At 41.2% G+C, this 17,411-nt stretch overlaps 1 protein-coding gene across 1 annotated transcript; it reads right to left on the bottom strand.

The window, feature by feature from the left end:
* Positions 1-297: 297 nt before the first annotated feature.
* On the bottom strand, positions 298-7,547 carry NXNL2 (nucleoredoxin like 2; the record flags this gene model as incomplete). Its single annotated transcript, XM_080638189.1, has 2 exons — positions 298-466; positions 7,246-7,547. 2 exons carry the CDS (start codon positions 7,545-7,547, stop codon positions 298-300), a joined length of 471 nt encoding a protein of 156 aa, XP_080494315.1.
* Positions 7,548-17,411: the final 9,864 nt, after the last annotated feature.

The following is a 17,411-nucleotide window of genomic DNA, read 5'->3' as shown; positions in this document are numbered from 1 at the left end:
ATTTGCATAGATTTCACAGTGGTCCATTACTACTGTCTAAAACAGCCTATCCTCTTGAAGTATTTCAATACTATATGGAATGCTTTGGTTCATACTGAATACAGTAGATAGAACAATACAAATAAAACAGTAACAGCATTTTATGACTTACTGGAATAGCTAATCTTCAAGCTGAAAACAAAATGCGTTTGCAAGCAAAGATAAATAAGCCTTACCCTTTTTGTTCTGAACAAGGCAATCTTTTCAGAACTCTATGGTTTTCCATGATGCCTTGTCTTGTTTTCATCTGCCAACTTTTCAGCTAGAAAAATTCTGGAAAATTTCTGCAACCTCCAGCCAGTTCCAAAAACAGGATAGTCCTTTTTCTCTGATCTGTTTTCTTCCCTTGTCAGTAATAACTTCTCCAGTTTGTTTCACAATCACCAGTTTAGGAATTGCTGTTATGTTGTATTTCTTCTTCAGATCACTGAGAGGAAAAAAAAAAAAAGAAAAACAAAACACATATTAGGGAGCATTTTAAGAAAACTCCTAGTCTTTTTTGATGAAGGGTACTCTAGTCAGAATACATGGGAAAGCAGAAGTGATGAGTGCCTGAGCTTCCTCAGAGCCTGAGGCAGAGCACTGGGCAGTATAGGGAGACAGACTAGGCTGCAGCTGGGAGTTCACATGATGAAACTTAGGGACATCAGAGTTGCAGCACTCTTCCTGCAACTGCTCCTCACCGCTGCCTGTGATCTTCACATGAGCAGAGATTGACTCTAGACTATAAAGAGGTCCATGGATGGGAAGTGACACACCCACCTTGTTTTTACTAGCCAGCAACAGCTGTCTTTTGGTCCCTTTTCTACTCGATAGGAGAAAGATCTCAATTAGCATTAGACATGTATTCCTGTACCAAGATGTTCAAGTGCAACAGTCCCATAGAGCTGCTTCAAATAACCTCCATTAAAGCATGGTGCATAATTCTTTAGTGTAAACAGAAAACACTGCAGAAATACCTTATGCTCCATTAGTAAAACAGGCCCTTTACATATAAAATGTAAGCAATCAAAAGATCTGGAATAAGGGCCACCCATCTAAGTTGTCCAAGAACACATTTTCAACTCTTCTGCCCATCACTTAGGCAATAGTAGCCATTTCTCTATGTCAGAACATGGAAAACTCCAGACAGATTACAAATAACTGTCTTAAATAGCCTGTTTCATAACATAAATGTAGTTATAATAGACTTTAAAAGTCTATTATAAATTATTATTAATTATAATAAATATTATATTATTAATTATAATAAATATATATTATTAAAAAGCCAAACAGACAGTGATGTTCCATGAACAAAATCAGGATCTATTCAAACAATTGACAAACAGAGGTAATCGAGGAAAAAATTCATAAGAAAAGACTCCTGAACAATGAAAATTTAATGGGATCGAACTCAAGATGCATGTTAAATAAATGGATTATTAATGCTGGAAATAAAAATGACATTCAGGAGGGGAAACCCTAGAGGACACAAAACATCCAAAAGGAAACAAAACTACTTGCTGACACCAGCACATGGTAAACAAGAAGGCATGACTAATTACACACACTACAGAGATGAAAGTGCACGAACAGCAGGTTCTCAGCCACACCAAGTAGTAAAATAGAATTCACTGTTTATGTAGATGAGTTGGAAGATCCAAGTAAGACAAACAAAAGGAATATGTAAAAGCAAGAGAAACAAAGAATACCGCATAGTAAGCTATTTCAGTTAAGCATGACACAGGAAACAGAAGTGGCAAGATGCAAAACATTTCCAAGGAAAACATAAACAGCTATGACACTGTTTGTTACAGGACAAAGTAAAGAAGAGGAAAAGGGCAAGACACATGTATCTGTTTTTATAGAAAGATGGTAGCTTATATACAAGAAATTTAACTCACTTGGAAGGGTGATGCTTCAGTGTAAATGAAAAAATAAACTTCAGAATATAAATAAACCAGAAAAAACAATGTTGAGACTACAACTTAATCACTAGCACTGACAACAACTTTTTGGCATGAATCTTAAGTTCACAATAGAGGTAACAAAAAGACAGTCAATGACTTCTGAGCTCATTAAACACCTCAGTGGGCATCAGATAAAAGTCAGGGTTAGTTTTTGAGAGTGCTGCTCAACAGGAGGAGCCTCAAGTGCTTCCAGAAACTCTAGAACCAGTTCACTGCCCCAGCTCCACATAAGAAAGAAAAGGAAGCAAAGAATGTGTGAAGTTTCCTGCCATGTTTATTAGGACACTGCAAAATCAAATTTGTTCCAAACACATGGAAACAGCAAAAGCACTACTCTCACTAACACTAAAATGTCCAAAGAAAGAAGGAAAATATTTTTGACTGATGGTCACAAAGTCAGAACCACCTCAACGTGTTTTCCCCACCCTTCCAAACAAAGCTAAGAAGTAGAAAAACTATTACCTGCCTCCTACCATACCACATTATTCATAGGTGATCCTTGGCACATCTATTCATTATACTGGATGCTCATATTAGAGAATCATGAATGAAACAATATAGATAATAACGAATTCATAATGTTAATTTTGGAAGACTGAAGTTAAAGCAAATATTGTCTAGCACATCGCCCTCACAAGTAATAGTCCACAATTTTAGCTTCAGGAATGCAAGCTATGGTGACAGACATGGCAGTATCTAACAGGAAAAGTGAGTAACATTAAATCTACACCTAAGGTGGAAGTTGTGCAGTCTAAAAGGAATCCCAGAAAAAATTTAAAGTTTTGAGGAACAGGTCATGTGTTTCAGAAAGGGTACAAGAAAACTGTGGTGAACTGCAATGGATCAGCTAAAAGTAACAAGCTCCCCAAAACAAATGTGATCTGTTGTAGGGAAAATTACCTCCCTGCATTGCTTTATATCAAAGTGAGCAGAAATTGAGCACCTTTAGAAGAACCAGAGGATAGAGGCACAACAATTAGTAGTAATGGAATACCCAAATTCCTAAATATGAAATACATCACACTCAAAACAAAAACTAAACACTAAATGGGAAGGTAGTGCCTGAGTGCTATCACAAGAACCAAGAACATCAGCTGTGTGATGCTCAAATGCCAAAGAATTTTGGCTGAGTAGAAAAAAAAAAAAAAAAAAAGATTTGCAGGCACTGTTAAAGAATACAAGACATTTATAGACATTCTCTACGATTTCCTGGAAAAGCAGAGGCAGTCTAAAAATAGAGAAAATAAGTCTTGAAATACTGGCCCACAGAAAGCATTCCTGAAAAGTCTTTCCTTCTGTTCTTTTCTTTGAGTACAAACATCACAGGTGAAGGATGCTGCTCTGTCATTATATTGAAACATTGATTGAGCAGTAATGCAGGAAATATTACAAAAGCAACAGTTACATTGTCTAGCAATAGGTTTGCTTTCTCACTGAACTCAGAAGCAAACAATCAAAAATCTTCCTAAACCTTTTCAAAGTCTACTAAAACAGGAGAAAAAGAACATTTCAAAGACTGTTTATATGGAAAACACATAAATGACTATCTCTTCCTATCATTTATATGACAAACAGCATGGGTGGAAGATGCATTTAACTGGTTCAGTAGACAATAAAAGCTTAACACAACTGTAGCAGTCAGACGCAGGACAGTAGGAAACAGAAGGTAATTTGGTATGGAGACTGGAAGCTAACACTTCGCTTTCCTAAGGGAACACTCCAGCACTGCATCTTGTTTACACTGCAGGGCTAAAAGGTTGATGGTAAAATGACCTGAAGACTGCTTGAATGGACCTGAAGGTGGCTCAGAACAGTTCTGCAGACAATGCTTCTTTACCACTGTACAAGTGCTTACCAAAACAACTTTAAAACCTGTTAAGATCATACTCTTCTACAGGGATCTCATATCCTGTGACTTACCTGCACAAGGTACATATGTGCAATGAGACTAACTCCCATGACAATTTAGGAAATCACTAACCATAAACAGAAACATCACACATCCTACAAAGGGACCAAATTCTCTTAAGGTAAAATACAGTGATGCAACTAATGACATTCTTAAAAATCAGTTATGTAGCTATTCCTGGGTAAGTGTAAAGGTACATATGGCATCTTACTGACTTGAAACACCTAAGACCCAAACAGACCAAGCAGAAGAGGAGGCTTTAATAAAAAAAATAGCTATTGAAGACTGAACAAGTAACCTTTGTACCGACACAGGCAATCTCTTAGCCAAATTGCAATGTCAGACCTTGGCCGTGCAGGTTAGAACATGAGAGGTCAACCTTCATTTTCATGTGAAATACTAAAAAGATGAAATTAAGATTGGGACAAAAATTGCAGTTTGCATGGTGCTGTGATTTAGATTTGTTACCAGAATAGGCAATAGATCTTAACTGCTCAGATACTTTTTCTCTTCTTCTGCTGTCCTTTTTTAGCCTCCTCTCCCTCTGCCATATATTTCTGTGGGTGCCAGTCCACCCTCATACCTAAAGCTTCACAACATAAGATGTATTATTTTTTTTTTTCAGGAATTCTTTGAGATTTTAATTTTCATTAAGGTATACAAGACATGAACTCAGGTAAATACTTATCTATCAGGCAGCCTGCAAGAAGTGGCATATGCTGGGCAGCCACGCAGAGAACACCACCTTTCACAGCAGGGCTCGGTATAAACACAGCAGTGTGTCTTTGTGCGATATAATTAAAATATCGATTCCCATTTACCAGCATTTGTTGATGTAGAATGATGGGAACAACTAGGTTTGAAAAGGCCTTCAAGATCATAAAATCCAACCACCACCCCAGGACTACCAAATCCACCACTAAACCATGTCACTGAGGGCCTCATCTACACAGGCTTTTTTTTAACGCTTCCAGGCGATTCCACCACTTCCCCCGAGAAGCCTGTTCCAACACTTCACTAACATTTCAGTGAAGACATTTTTCCTAATACCCAGTCTAAACCTCCCCTGGTACAGCTTGAGGTGGTACAGGTATGAATGCAGGCTACTTCCTAAAAACCCCAAATTCTTCTCCAGGAAATTCCATGCTTCCTTGTGTGAAGTATGTTTTAGATGGCAAATTTTAAATTTACTTCAGTTTACACTGCAATTGTGCCTTCTTTACATAGTCCACAAAAGAGAAATAAATTTGAGTTATTTACAACAGAACCTAAAAAATATTAATAAATAAAAAATTAATAAAAATGTGAATGTTAATAAATATCATTAATCAAATCGTTAATTTATGTTAGCCAGTTTTAAAATTATATTCTACCTTAGAACTTGTATCCAGCCAGAATTCTAGTTTGATTTAATGAACACACACCCACCTGCTCTACATCTTCAATGATTCACTGGTAACCCTGAAGCCAAACTACAAGTTAATTCAACCTAAATACCTTGAACATGCAAGAAACAGAACTTCCAAAACATTGCCTTTTCATATACCTCTGCACTTCGTTCTTCAGTAAGCCCATTCAAATAATATGATCTTGCAGTTATCTGTGATAGGACAAACCATGATTCTTCACAGGATTCTGAAGGGTGTTATGGACTGACACAGAAAAGCCAATTAAACTATCCCTGTTCCTCCATTCCACATGACTTGGGCAAGAGCAGAGTCAGAAATAGACCCCTAATCCCCAGAGGCTGAAGCTCTAAGCGCATTCCCATGGTCTATACTGAACAACTTGCTGGATGCTGTAACTTCAAGTGCTACATTTCTGTCAGGAAACTTGCCTGAATTCTATTAGGATTAGTAGATAACAAATAAAATTACTGCCTGGGGAGCCTTTGGAGAACTGTGGAAAACAGCATTGCTATTTCAATCTAATTTTAAGTCAGTGGAAACTGTCGTTAAAAAGGCATAACATTAATTGCCTGCTGACATCCAGGAATGAGCCAAGAAAGGATGAAATAGCTCCTGGCTTCAGGCATGAGGTTGTCAAAGTGCACTGATAAAACAAGATCACTAAACCTGCCCCACACCGAGTAGCTAGTATGTTACACAGCTCTATCCTGGGTGGCACACAGGAATGGATCTAGAGTTAAATGAACACTAGAATAGAACTCTTTGTCAGAACAAATCTTGCTGTGAGTTTAACTACCCAGTTTATGTTTAAAAGTCACACTAACTCCTTGACTTTGATGTCATCTGTAACAAATGTTTTCCACAACCTACTTACGCATTATTTATGGGGGTGAGGGGGGGGAAATCCCTTTACAGTATTCACATGTACTTTTAGTCCCTAGTTAAGGGCACTTCAGTAGCCCCAAGCATCTTACCTGCTCCCCCATAATCCCATCTATACGCCTTGACATGAGCCAAACCATGTTTCTGACAGCTACACAAATGAGTCTGCACCCTTAATTTATATCATCAAAACAGCTGATTCTTGATATTATCCTTCACCCTGTTACTTTTCATCATCTCCTTTCCTTTTGCAGTTCTGCTGAGCAAGCTGCGTACAGGAATGCACCTTTAGAGCCCTAGGAGCAAAAGAATTTCACTCTAGCTACCACGTGCATTTGCCACAGCTACAGTGCAGCTGTTAACGATGTTTCATCTAGCTTACCTGTATCTGCCCGAAACTCTCCAGTTTGCTCTGCTCTCCTCTAAGCTATAAAGCTACAAGTTCTGCTGCTTCTTCGCTTGCCTTTTCTCCAGAGCATTAATAAGCTAGGCAACTCAGAACAACCTAAACAGCAATTACTGCTGTGCTGAAAAACAACCGTTTGCCATTATTTTTGACTCACTGTTCAGGTCATCTCAATACACAGGGTCTTTACTAAACCTTCTTCAAAGCTCTTTTAAATCCCAAATTAGCTACATAAATCTAGTTTTCCTTCATCGCATTCTTTACAGATGTCAATAGGCTAAAGCCTCAGTTACTTATCTGAAGCAACTAAGCTGTTAGTTCAGTGTTAGTTTGTGGCACACCTTCGCGGGAGCCCAAGGAGGTCCAGCTAACAGCAGCCGCTGCCACAGGGCAGGAGGGAGGCAGGACTGCTCTGACGGGGTGCTGAACAGTGCGCTCCCCCGAAAGGACCCCGGTGCAGCCAGGGGCAGGGGTGGATCAGGAGGGCAGGCGGAGGTCCCGCGGAGCTTTGGCAACAGGGACTTCGTGGGCACACCTCACTACTGCTAAAGCACCTGCACTCCGGAGGAGGGTGTCTGCAGACACACACCCCCGGCCCGCAGCACTGCCCCAGACCCTGGCATTAGGGCCGCTGCCGCCGGTACTCACTGTTTGTAGGGGTCGTGGAAGGGCAGGGCCAGCCAGTCCCCGTGCATGGCGTTCATGTAGCCCGCCATCTCTTCGGCGCTGTGGTCGGAAGAGATGAAGACGACCTCGAAGGGGGCAGGAGGGCGCTTCCCCTCCAGCAACTCCTTATAGAAGTCGCAGAGGATGGGGGTGAAGTCTCGGCAAGGCGAGCACCAGCCAGCGGAGAAGTACAAGCCCACGACCTTGTTTTGCAGAGCCTCCTCTGGGTCCACGCTGCGGCCGCTCTTGCTGACCAGGAGCTTCCCGCTGAACACATCCACCATGTTGCCGCCGGCCGGCCACGTGGGACTCAGTGGGGCTACAGGTGGCACCGAGGGCTGCGAGTCCAGGCTGCTGTCAGCGAGTCCCCTCGGTGGCACCTCCGCGCTGGGACCAACCTTCCCGCTGCCGCCCCGCGCAGAGAACTCAAACCGGTCACCACAGCGCACCCCGGAGCGCTCCCCTCGCCGCCGCCTTTATAGCGGTCCGCACCGCCCGGGCCCTCCCGCCGCTGACTGGCAGCGGCCTTCGCCAATGGCCTCGTCGGGCGAGTGTGGCAGCGCCCCGCCCTGCAGGAGCCGTCGGTGCCCGGTGTGACTGACCACCGGCCGGCGGGGTAGACCCTGCGCCGCCCGGAGCCCAGCGGGCACAGCCCGCGGCGCGCTGCCGGCGGCTCGGTTCCGCGCTGTGGACGGCAAGGGCAGTGCGGCGGGACGCTGCCGGCCGCCTGGGGAACGCTGGTAGCGGGGTCAGCAAAAACACAGTGTGGCGTCGGTGATTGTGACAGAGTGTGTGACAGTGGTGCCGTGCCCCGCGCAGCCTTCTGCGGCGAGCCAGGGCACAGTCCCGCCTGGCGGATCGTGTGCGGTGCGCTAGGGTGTAGGATCAGGATCCGGGTGAAGTTACACCTGTGGTTACGCGGGTTTCGGCACAGTGACAGGCGCACTCCGCCTTTATCACCTGCGGACACGTTGTTGTCTTATGAGGCTATTGAAAACAAGAGGTGTGATCTAGAGACGCTCTGGTGATACCCCACCTGGAGTGCTGCGTCCAGCTCTGAGGCTCCAACACAAGAAGGATGTGGACATGAGAAAGAGACATACATAGAAGTAGTGAAATGGAAGTAAAAAATGCTTGAACTTGCTAACTCCTATATAATACAACACATGCAGGCAGTGTAATTCAAGCACCTCTGGTCTCTATAGGCTATGCATAAGTTAAACTAGGAGAATCATAAACTCATAGAACACCAGGTTGGAAGGGACCTCAAGGCTCATCTGGTCTCACCTTCCCAGGCAAAGCATGACCTAGACTAGATGTCCCAGTTCCCTGTGCAGCTGAACCTTACAAGTGCCCAGTGCTGGGGAATTCACCACTTCCCTGGGGAGGTCACTCCAGTGGCTGATTGTTCTTTCTGGGAAAAACTTCCCTCTTGTCACCAGCCAGAATCTCCCCAGCAGTAACTTGCACCCATGACCCCTCAGCTTTTCCATGTGACTTCTCGTAAAAAAAAGAATCTCCGTCTCCTCTGTAGCCACTCCTCAAATATTGGAACATGGTGATAAGGTCTCCCCTAAGTCTTCTTTAATGAACATACACTTCACTCTTATCTTCATGCACCTTTTTCATAGCTGGCATTGTTCTGCCTAGTAAAGGATTTGATCCAGTAAACACAATAAGCAGTCTCGTAACTAGTGGTACATGCACAATAATGGATTTTTAAGTGAAAAGGTATGAAACGCAAGGTTTCCGTGTCCTTGTAATTCTTAAGGGGTCTATAGGATATGCACATCTGCGTAACACAATTGGCATTGACAAGTCCTATATACATCCTGTGAAGTCATAAGGCAAAAGTTGACTGTATTTACTCGAAGGAGAGTGTTACCTGGGTGAAGGCTTGCTAGACCTGTGTTCAATCTAAGCATTAGCACACCATGTACCTAATTATACTGTAATTAAAAAATAGAAAAGACAAACCTAATCAAGATAACTGGTTGGGCAAAAGTATATGAATACAATCCCTGTAGAAGTCACATTAGAAAACAGAGAATTCCACTGTGTGTGAACACTAGACAGTCAGAAAAATTAGACCCAAAAAAGACATTAAGGGATGGAATGCACAGGATAAAAGAAACACACCAGTGGATAAAAGAGGTAAATGTGTAGGAAAAATTGATACAACTAGATGAAGTAATTGGGTTTTAATTCACTTTCACAGTATGTACCAATGTACTTTACAGGAAAGAGTTATTATCATCTGAGTTATTGATGAGGAAACAGGTAAAATTACTTTCCACAGTGTACTGTGTGAAAAAAGTGAAAGTTTCTTAGTCTCAATCCTATACATTAACCAATGAGCTGTGAAAAAAGCCAGTGCACAAGGAAATACCGAGCAAACAAAAAAATCAATTTTACCAAACACAATCTGCCAAGTAAAGTAGTTATTGGATACCAACAGCAATCCTTACAGCTGCCAGATTTGGTACTCCCTTTTCTCTGCTGGGATCATGAGACCCAAACACATGGGTCACTACTAACATAGCAGTAATGCAAAAATACTTCGTGAATGTTCCTTCCTCACTGTTGTTGGACCTGCTTCCCTTATGTAACCTCCAAACACAAAATAAATAACTTTTTTTTTTTTTTTTTCCTTTCAAGTGGGAAAATTAACCAAACAAGTAGTGCATAGGTTCTTTAAATCACGGTTTTATTACTGTTATTCAGACTGTTCTGTGCCTAACAATATACTGCAGACATCAAAGGCTAGCTGTAAGGGAATCTTGCTTTTCCAGGAGAGGAGGAATACTGGGATGTAGGCTTAGTGTTCTTGCCAACCACAAGATCCCAGCACCAATTCGTGACTGAATAGGAGCTGTGACAGATATCAATGAACCAAAGTTTTTTAGTACACAAGACACTGTTTAGGTAAGGAATATCACTTTTTTTTTTTTTTTTAAGCAACAAGATTTTCGCGAACAACAAGTAATAATTATTATAAGTAATAATTGTTATTTGGCATTTGGAACATACCCCTCAGTCCCAGCTTTATATGCATTCTTGGCATAAATAAACAATAGCACATACAGCAAAGAGGACAGAATACCATAAGAAGTACTTGTAAACTAGCTGGAATTGGGAGATTGCAAGGAAAAAATTTTACTTTTAATCAGGAGATACTCAAACCTATTAACAGATTCCAACTAAGCAAAAATCTATCACAAAAAGTGCAACAATTTTTCAAGCAATACACTCTTCATATTGTTGCCTGGATTCAAAATCATAGCAATGCTGAATATTGGGAAAATAGCAAAGGTACACAAATTCCTTCTTGCAGCACAAAAAGCTTGATTCAGCCATCCTTTGCCTCTAACTTTATCCTGGTTCGTGTGTATCAAATTGCCAGATAGTCCTAGATAATCTAAATATAACAGTGCTGTAGCATTTCTGACTTCCAGACAGGTACAAAAGGGAAGCAATTCAGCAGCAGCATGGCAACAAGGAAAAACGTTGGTGCCTGCAGCAGTGGAAAAGTACTGTAATAAAATGCTGCTCAAGTTCATTTGCTTTGGGACACTCTTTCCTCTTCATTCTTTATCCTTTTGGCAGTCTGGTGTAATTAAGTAGACATTTTTTTTTTTTGTGACAAGAGCTCTTCACTAGGTGCATCCTTTTCAGGGTCAGAATCATCCAATAGTAGATCCAGCATTTCTATGCCTTATCAGCAGTATAAGGCTGTGTGAGACTTCCTGTAGAATAGGAATCCTTAGTTCTCTACAGTCACCAGTCACTATCTAATCCTATTTGGTCCCAGAGCTCTTAATGGATGAAGGAGTCCTGATTGTCACAAGAATTCTGTCACAAGGAGGGATTCCAGAATTTTGGTGGTAGTTTCAGTTGCTTTAAATAATTTGATGGGCACATATAAAAGTAAATGGCCTCTGCTATATAAACACATGCTTTTCTCAAAGACTCAAATGAGAGGCTTCAATTTTGGAGAAGACAGCCTGCATATACTCCTGCCAGTCTTGCTAGCAGCCTCTATTCTGGTTAGATTGACTTGTAATTATTCAATTAATCCAAGGATTGCAGGTGATCATTTGCCATATATCAGTTCTGGTGATTTGAAACAGTTATATTGTAAAGAAGTGTATATTCTTCTTATTTCTAGAAAGAGGGATGACAGTACCAAAAAGCTCATCATGTATAATGGCATCATTTCAGCATAATAACATTTTTTCCAGCTTCACCTTTAAAAAAGATACTTGAGATGACCTGTTGTTTTATTAGATTATTATGTTTGATCCAGACTCATAATGCGTAACGCCAGTACAGACAGAGCATGCTTTGAGCACTCAGCCTTGGTTTGTACTGCCCTCATTCCAGTTTCTCACTGAATACACTTCTTCATCAGCTAACAGAAGGACAAGTCCTGGGGAAAAAAAAAAAAAAAAAAAGCCAAGCCTATGTGAGTGTTAGAGGGCTGAAAGCTAGAATACTTTCCTGCAAATAAGCAAGCTGCCAGCACAGCTGTTGGAGCTGCTGGTAGGAGATCCTAATAGGAGTTTTGGCAAAGCAGATTAACCCTGATGCAGTCATTTCTCTCAAGGGTGTGCACACAGACTCCACAAGGGGTTTTGTGTCTAGCATGCTCATTTTAATAAGAAATCTCTAGGGGTTTTTTTGTTTGTTTGTTTTGTTGTTGTTGTTGTTGTTGTTATTGTTGTTGTTGTTGTTTGCATAAAGAGAATGTTATTCTAAGGCTTGGATTTGCTGTAATTTATATTGTACAAGTTTTATCTAATCACCTTCCCTTTGCACAGACATACCCAGGATAGATAAAACTCCTAGCCTTTAGTCCCACGCTGTCTAATTCTAAAACCATTAGAAACAGAGAAATAAGTAAGAGCTAAGACAGTTAAAACACGATGTGGTTTTTGCACTGAGAAAGAAACATCACTAGAAAATTGGCATAGGATGAAAGCTCCACTACAGAAAGAAAAAGCCTAGGGAAAGAAGACCTCATCCTTCAGTTGAACATTCATTAAGAAAACAGAGACAATATTTTAGAGCTCTGAAATGATGCTTAACTTGGGAGAATTAAATATGTCAAAGATTCAGGTGTCTCCTGATAGTCTCTCTGACGCATTAGCTTTGACTTTCATATAATCTCATCAATTACATACAAAATTACCCTAGCTTGATGGGTGGTGGAGGGGGACAGGAATTGTAAACAAGGTTGTTGAGTACAGTAAATCCTTATGCTATTGTAGTGAGTTAATCTTGCCTGGCTGCCAGAGGGGTCACCCAGCTGTTTCTCATTCTTCCTCCTCCTCAACAGAACAGGGAGAGAAAGCATGATGAAAATCTTCATCAACTGAGATAAAAGACAGGGAGAATGCTCACCAATTACCATCATAAGCAAGACGGACTTGACCTGGGAGACATTAAATTAATGCCAATTTAAAATAAGAGTAGGATGGTAACAAAGACAAAGTCAAAAATATCTTCCTTCTGCCTTCTTCCCAAGCTCAACTTCACTCCTGAACCTTTTACATCCTTCACCCCCACCCCCCAGCAGTGCAGGCAGAGTGGGAGTTGTGGCCAGATCAGAGCACTCCATCCCTACTACTCATTCCTCCTCATTCTTCTCCACGGCTCCAGCAAGGGGGTTCTCCCAGAGGAGGCAGTTCTCACAAACTGATTCAGTATGTATCCTTTCCATGGGCTGCAGTCCTTCAAGAACAGAAGGCTCCAGTGCAGGTTCCCCATGGGCTGTAGTTCTTACCATGAGCCTGCTCCAGCACGGACTTCTCTGTGACCTGCAGTTTCCTTCAGGGCATGTCCACCTGGCTGCAGCATTGAGTCCTCCATGGGCCGCAGATGGAATCTGCTCCACCGTGGACCTCCATGGGCTGCAGGGGCACAGCCTGCCTCACCACGGTCCGCACGATGGGCACCTCCTCTCCTCCTTCTTCACTGACTCTGGTGTTTGCAGGGATGGTTCTCTCGTATTCTTACTCCTTTCTCACAGCTGCTTTGCAGCATTTTGCACCCTTTTTCTAATATGCTTTCACTGAGGCACCACCAGCTTGGCTGGTGGGCTCAGCTGTATCCTGAGGTGGGTCTCTGGGGCTGGCTGTGCCCAACAGCTGCTCGCCTCTTCTCACAGAGACTACCCCTACAATCTCCCCACTGCCAACACCTTGACACGTATACCCAATACAGCTATATTACATTCTTGCATCCCGAGAATAACTTTATCAAAAAACTTGTTCTATGGCTGAAACAATTCAGAGCAATAATTATTTGAACTCAATCATCTTTATCTTCTTCATAGTCAAGAAATCAGGCTGTTTACTCTAAAAACTGGCTGCTCCAGAGACTGTTCTGGGGCTAAGCCACAGGAACACATCACTGCAAATGGGACACAGTGAAGAGGCAGAATGTCAGGCCCAAGATGCAAGGACCTTGAAGCTCTACTTTTGCAGGTTATGTGCTGCTAGAAGGGCAGATATGTTTCCTGCATAGATAGGGAATTAAGTTTTAAAGAAGCCTCAAAACTTAAGTCTTCAATGTTGACAGTGAAACCACACTGCATTCCGCATCTCCAGTTGGCTGTGGCACAAATCCTTCCTGTGAGATGGGCTTGGGCTTGAAAGCAAGTAACAGAATGGGACAGGACTCCCCTACACCAGAGCATCAAGACAGAGCCTTCGTTATGCATTATTAACCACCTTGCAAAGAGGGCACTATGGCATGGGACAAGGCCAACCTTAATTTAGCCCAGTGATTAAAGGATTATTCCTTCAGAACTAAGTATTTATATCTCTGTAGCTATGACAGAGAGCCTTGTAAAAAGTGGGTTTGGTTGCTGCTCTACCTTGATGGTGCCTGCTGTCTTACTGCCATCCCAAAAGGCAGTCCAGGTGACTGGACCATTGTCAGTCTGTTGGCCAGGTGACTTCTTCACTCCATGGCATCATTTTCTCGGGTGGTTATTCTGCACCTTTACCTTGCCAGGATCAACAATTTATCCCAGTAAGAAGAACAAAAGCAACACAAACCAAACAAAATTGTATTAGTTATTTCTAAGATCCTTGCCAGTAATATAATCAGATAGTTTATGGAAAAGCAGGTATCTACAGGATTCAAATTTCAGCTCCAGCAGCACAGTACGTACTTTGTTTTTTATTGACTCAGAGTGGACAAAGTCATCAGCATTGCTCATCTTTTCAATCTAGAACATATATTGAATGCAAAAAAAGGGTTTTACTCCACAGAGGAGCATCTCAGCACAAAGCATGTAGTAAAAAATGATTTTCAGGGATACGGCCACACGTATCACAGGTCTTCTGCAGTGACATTTTTATCATTCTTCAAGCATTTCCTTCCTTCTACCCATGACAGTATTCTATAAAAATATCAAGCAATTCAGATCTCTCTTTCTACACTTTCAGATTATCTGTAAGAATATGATTGGTTAGTAAAAATTAGTAGTGGTTTTAGATAGTTAGAATTTTGAAATCTGCAAAAGTGTTATTTGTTGAACTAAAATTCCAGAATTTAGAGCACATATGATGTTGATTCAGGCCATTTGCCTGCATAACTTATGTCTTATATATGAGAATTTCTGTCTATTAAACTAATTCTGTGGAAGACAAAATGCTATGAATCTTCTCCCACATACACTGCTAGCCTTGTAATACCAAGTTAAGATCAGGTTAATGATGTTTGGACTTACAGCATTAGAAAGAATTGTCCATCCTAGGCAAGAATTAGTAATTTCCTTTTCTCCTCTGTAAAAAGTATTACATTTTTTTTTTTTATGAGCGTCTTCTTGGTTAGTTTTACTTCCATTCATTTGAAATGAACTCATGTTCTCAGCTCACGATCTGGGTCCATTTTTATTTCTTTCCCTGCCATCAGAAGTTCTGAATCAGAGTAGTTAGCTTTTCTGCCTGGCTTTTTCAGGAAATGGCACCATAATTCCACTGTTTCATTTTGTTCTTCCCATCTGCCAGGTTCTGAGTAGAAAACACACTGAGCCACACTTATAATAGCAGAGAGTTTTGTGTCAGGCAGAATGAGTTTCCTTTTAAGGCAGAAGACTCTGAATGGGTGAACAAAGCCAGACATTAACGAGGATTCCCAGCAAGACACTTTCCCTAATGAAATGTGTGGTGATGTAACAGAAAGGTACTTCTAAAACTTGCTATTGCTATCTTTTTTATATTTTTGAGCATAACCTTTGAATCATTACAGGTTTCTCCTCCAGTGCTTCTGCTCTTAGCATTGATTTGTTTTGTTCTAACAGCTTAAAAGGTTACTTTGGTTTTTGATTCATTAAATTCATGAGAGTTTAAGTTAGACACCTGCTTCTGTAAGTTAAAAATCGGTAGGAGTTACTCTTCAGTATTGCAAACTCTAGCTAATTTGAGCTTTTATGGAAAGCATGACCAGTATTCCCACTGCATGACTCCAATTGTTAAAGTCTTTGTGAAGGTAATTTAAGAAGTCACTGTATGGTTCAGTTCAAAGGTGAATATATACCATGTGTAGCTAGTTAGTGTAGTGTGACTAAAAATCATCATCCCAAAATCCAGTTGAGTGAAATGGGTGAAACTCTTTTCTTTTTCATACTTAGTGCTGCCCTGTTACAGAGCAAACTTCCATGCAAATAATAGTCTCCTCTCCCCAAATAGTGGCTGTTTACATGACAATAATTAACATGAATATGCATTTAAAGCTGTCGATTACTCAGATGTCAGGTCTGGATGGAACATTATTAAGAAACGACCAAAGAAGATTGCTGAAATCGAAGTAAATGTGCAGATGTCCACATTCATTACCAACATCAGCTTCTAACAGATCAGTCTATAGCGCAGACCTGAGGAACAATGTGGCACCAAAATGCACCAAAATGTTCAAAAAGGACTTGTAGAAGTCAGATTCCACTGAATACAAATAAAACTTAAGGATTAATTGCATGGGGATGGGTAGAAACAGTGCCAAAGCGTACAGGTCTTTTAACCGTCAGGCTGGAAAACCATTTACACTCTGTACAAGTGAAGTTATGTAAATCCTAACTGATTTCAGAAAAATAGTGTGCAGAAATACGAAATCTACATCTAAGTAGAACATGGAAGATTTAAGTTGACACCAGCTTACTTACACTGCTGAAAACCCAACTGTTATGTTGTGCATATGCAGTTCTGCATTCTGAATTTGGAGGAAGTATCAGGGAATTCACAGGCAGTCATTAAACTGGGAAGAGCAGAGCCTGAAAGAAGTGCTTAGTAGCCTGACAGCTTTCCCCGGCTGCCTATCCTGAAATGAATTAAAATGGTAAGGTATTGATTCTGGCAGTGAGTGACGTAACACGCCAAGATAGGAACTTACCAAAAAAGAAAATATATACATTGAAAAAAACTGCTTCTAAGTGTGTAAAAAAAAGTGAAAATATGTTATTAGCCAGTGCTTGAGGATGAATGAACATACCTCCTTTTAGACCTCAACAAGCTTAAATTGCAGCAGCTCAGCCTTCTCCAAAATACCCTTACTAAAGCTTATCCTTTCAAAAAAATAATGGGAGTTCACTGAAGTCCTCAGTGGCTCAACTGCTTACAGCATGACCAGTTTCAAAAACACTGATTTCAAAATAACTCACTGAGCAGTGAGAAGCTATTTTTCTGAAAGTATAACCAGTTCATATGCACGAGGAGCCTGACATATATGAAACCAATATAGTAGTATTAAGGCTGTAGCTCCAGGCACCGACTCCTACCCCACCCTCCTAAATCTGTGGGACATTACTCTCTTCAAAGCATTGACATTTGAGCTGCTTGTGAAGGAGCTTGTAAGTATCCAGCTTTCAGGGGCAGTTTCATTACTGCAGTAACAGAGAACAGAAGTTTTTTGTTTTCATAAAGCTCCTTCCTATATGATGGCAATTGATGCTACAAGACTGAGGTTGGCTCATCAGCTGCAATAAAGAACAGGTTCCGGAATTAGTCATAAAAAATTAGTGCTATTTTTAACTGTAATTTAATGTAGCCAGCTCACACAAAACGTGCTTTTTGGATGTGGTACTTTTGCTAAAGCAAAGCCTCAAGACTCTCCCTAATTGGCAGATGCACACAACATAAATC

The sequence above is a fragment of the Psittacula echo genome, assembly GCF_963264785.1.
Source record: "Psittacula echo genome assembly, chromosome: Z".
In the NCBI taxonomy this organism is placed as follows: domain Eukaryota; kingdom Metazoa; phylum Chordata; class Aves; order Psittaciformes; family Psittacidae; genus Psittacula; species Psittacula echo.
Note: the sequence above shows the minus strand (reverse complement) of the source record. Positions and strands in the feature narration are given on the sequence as shown.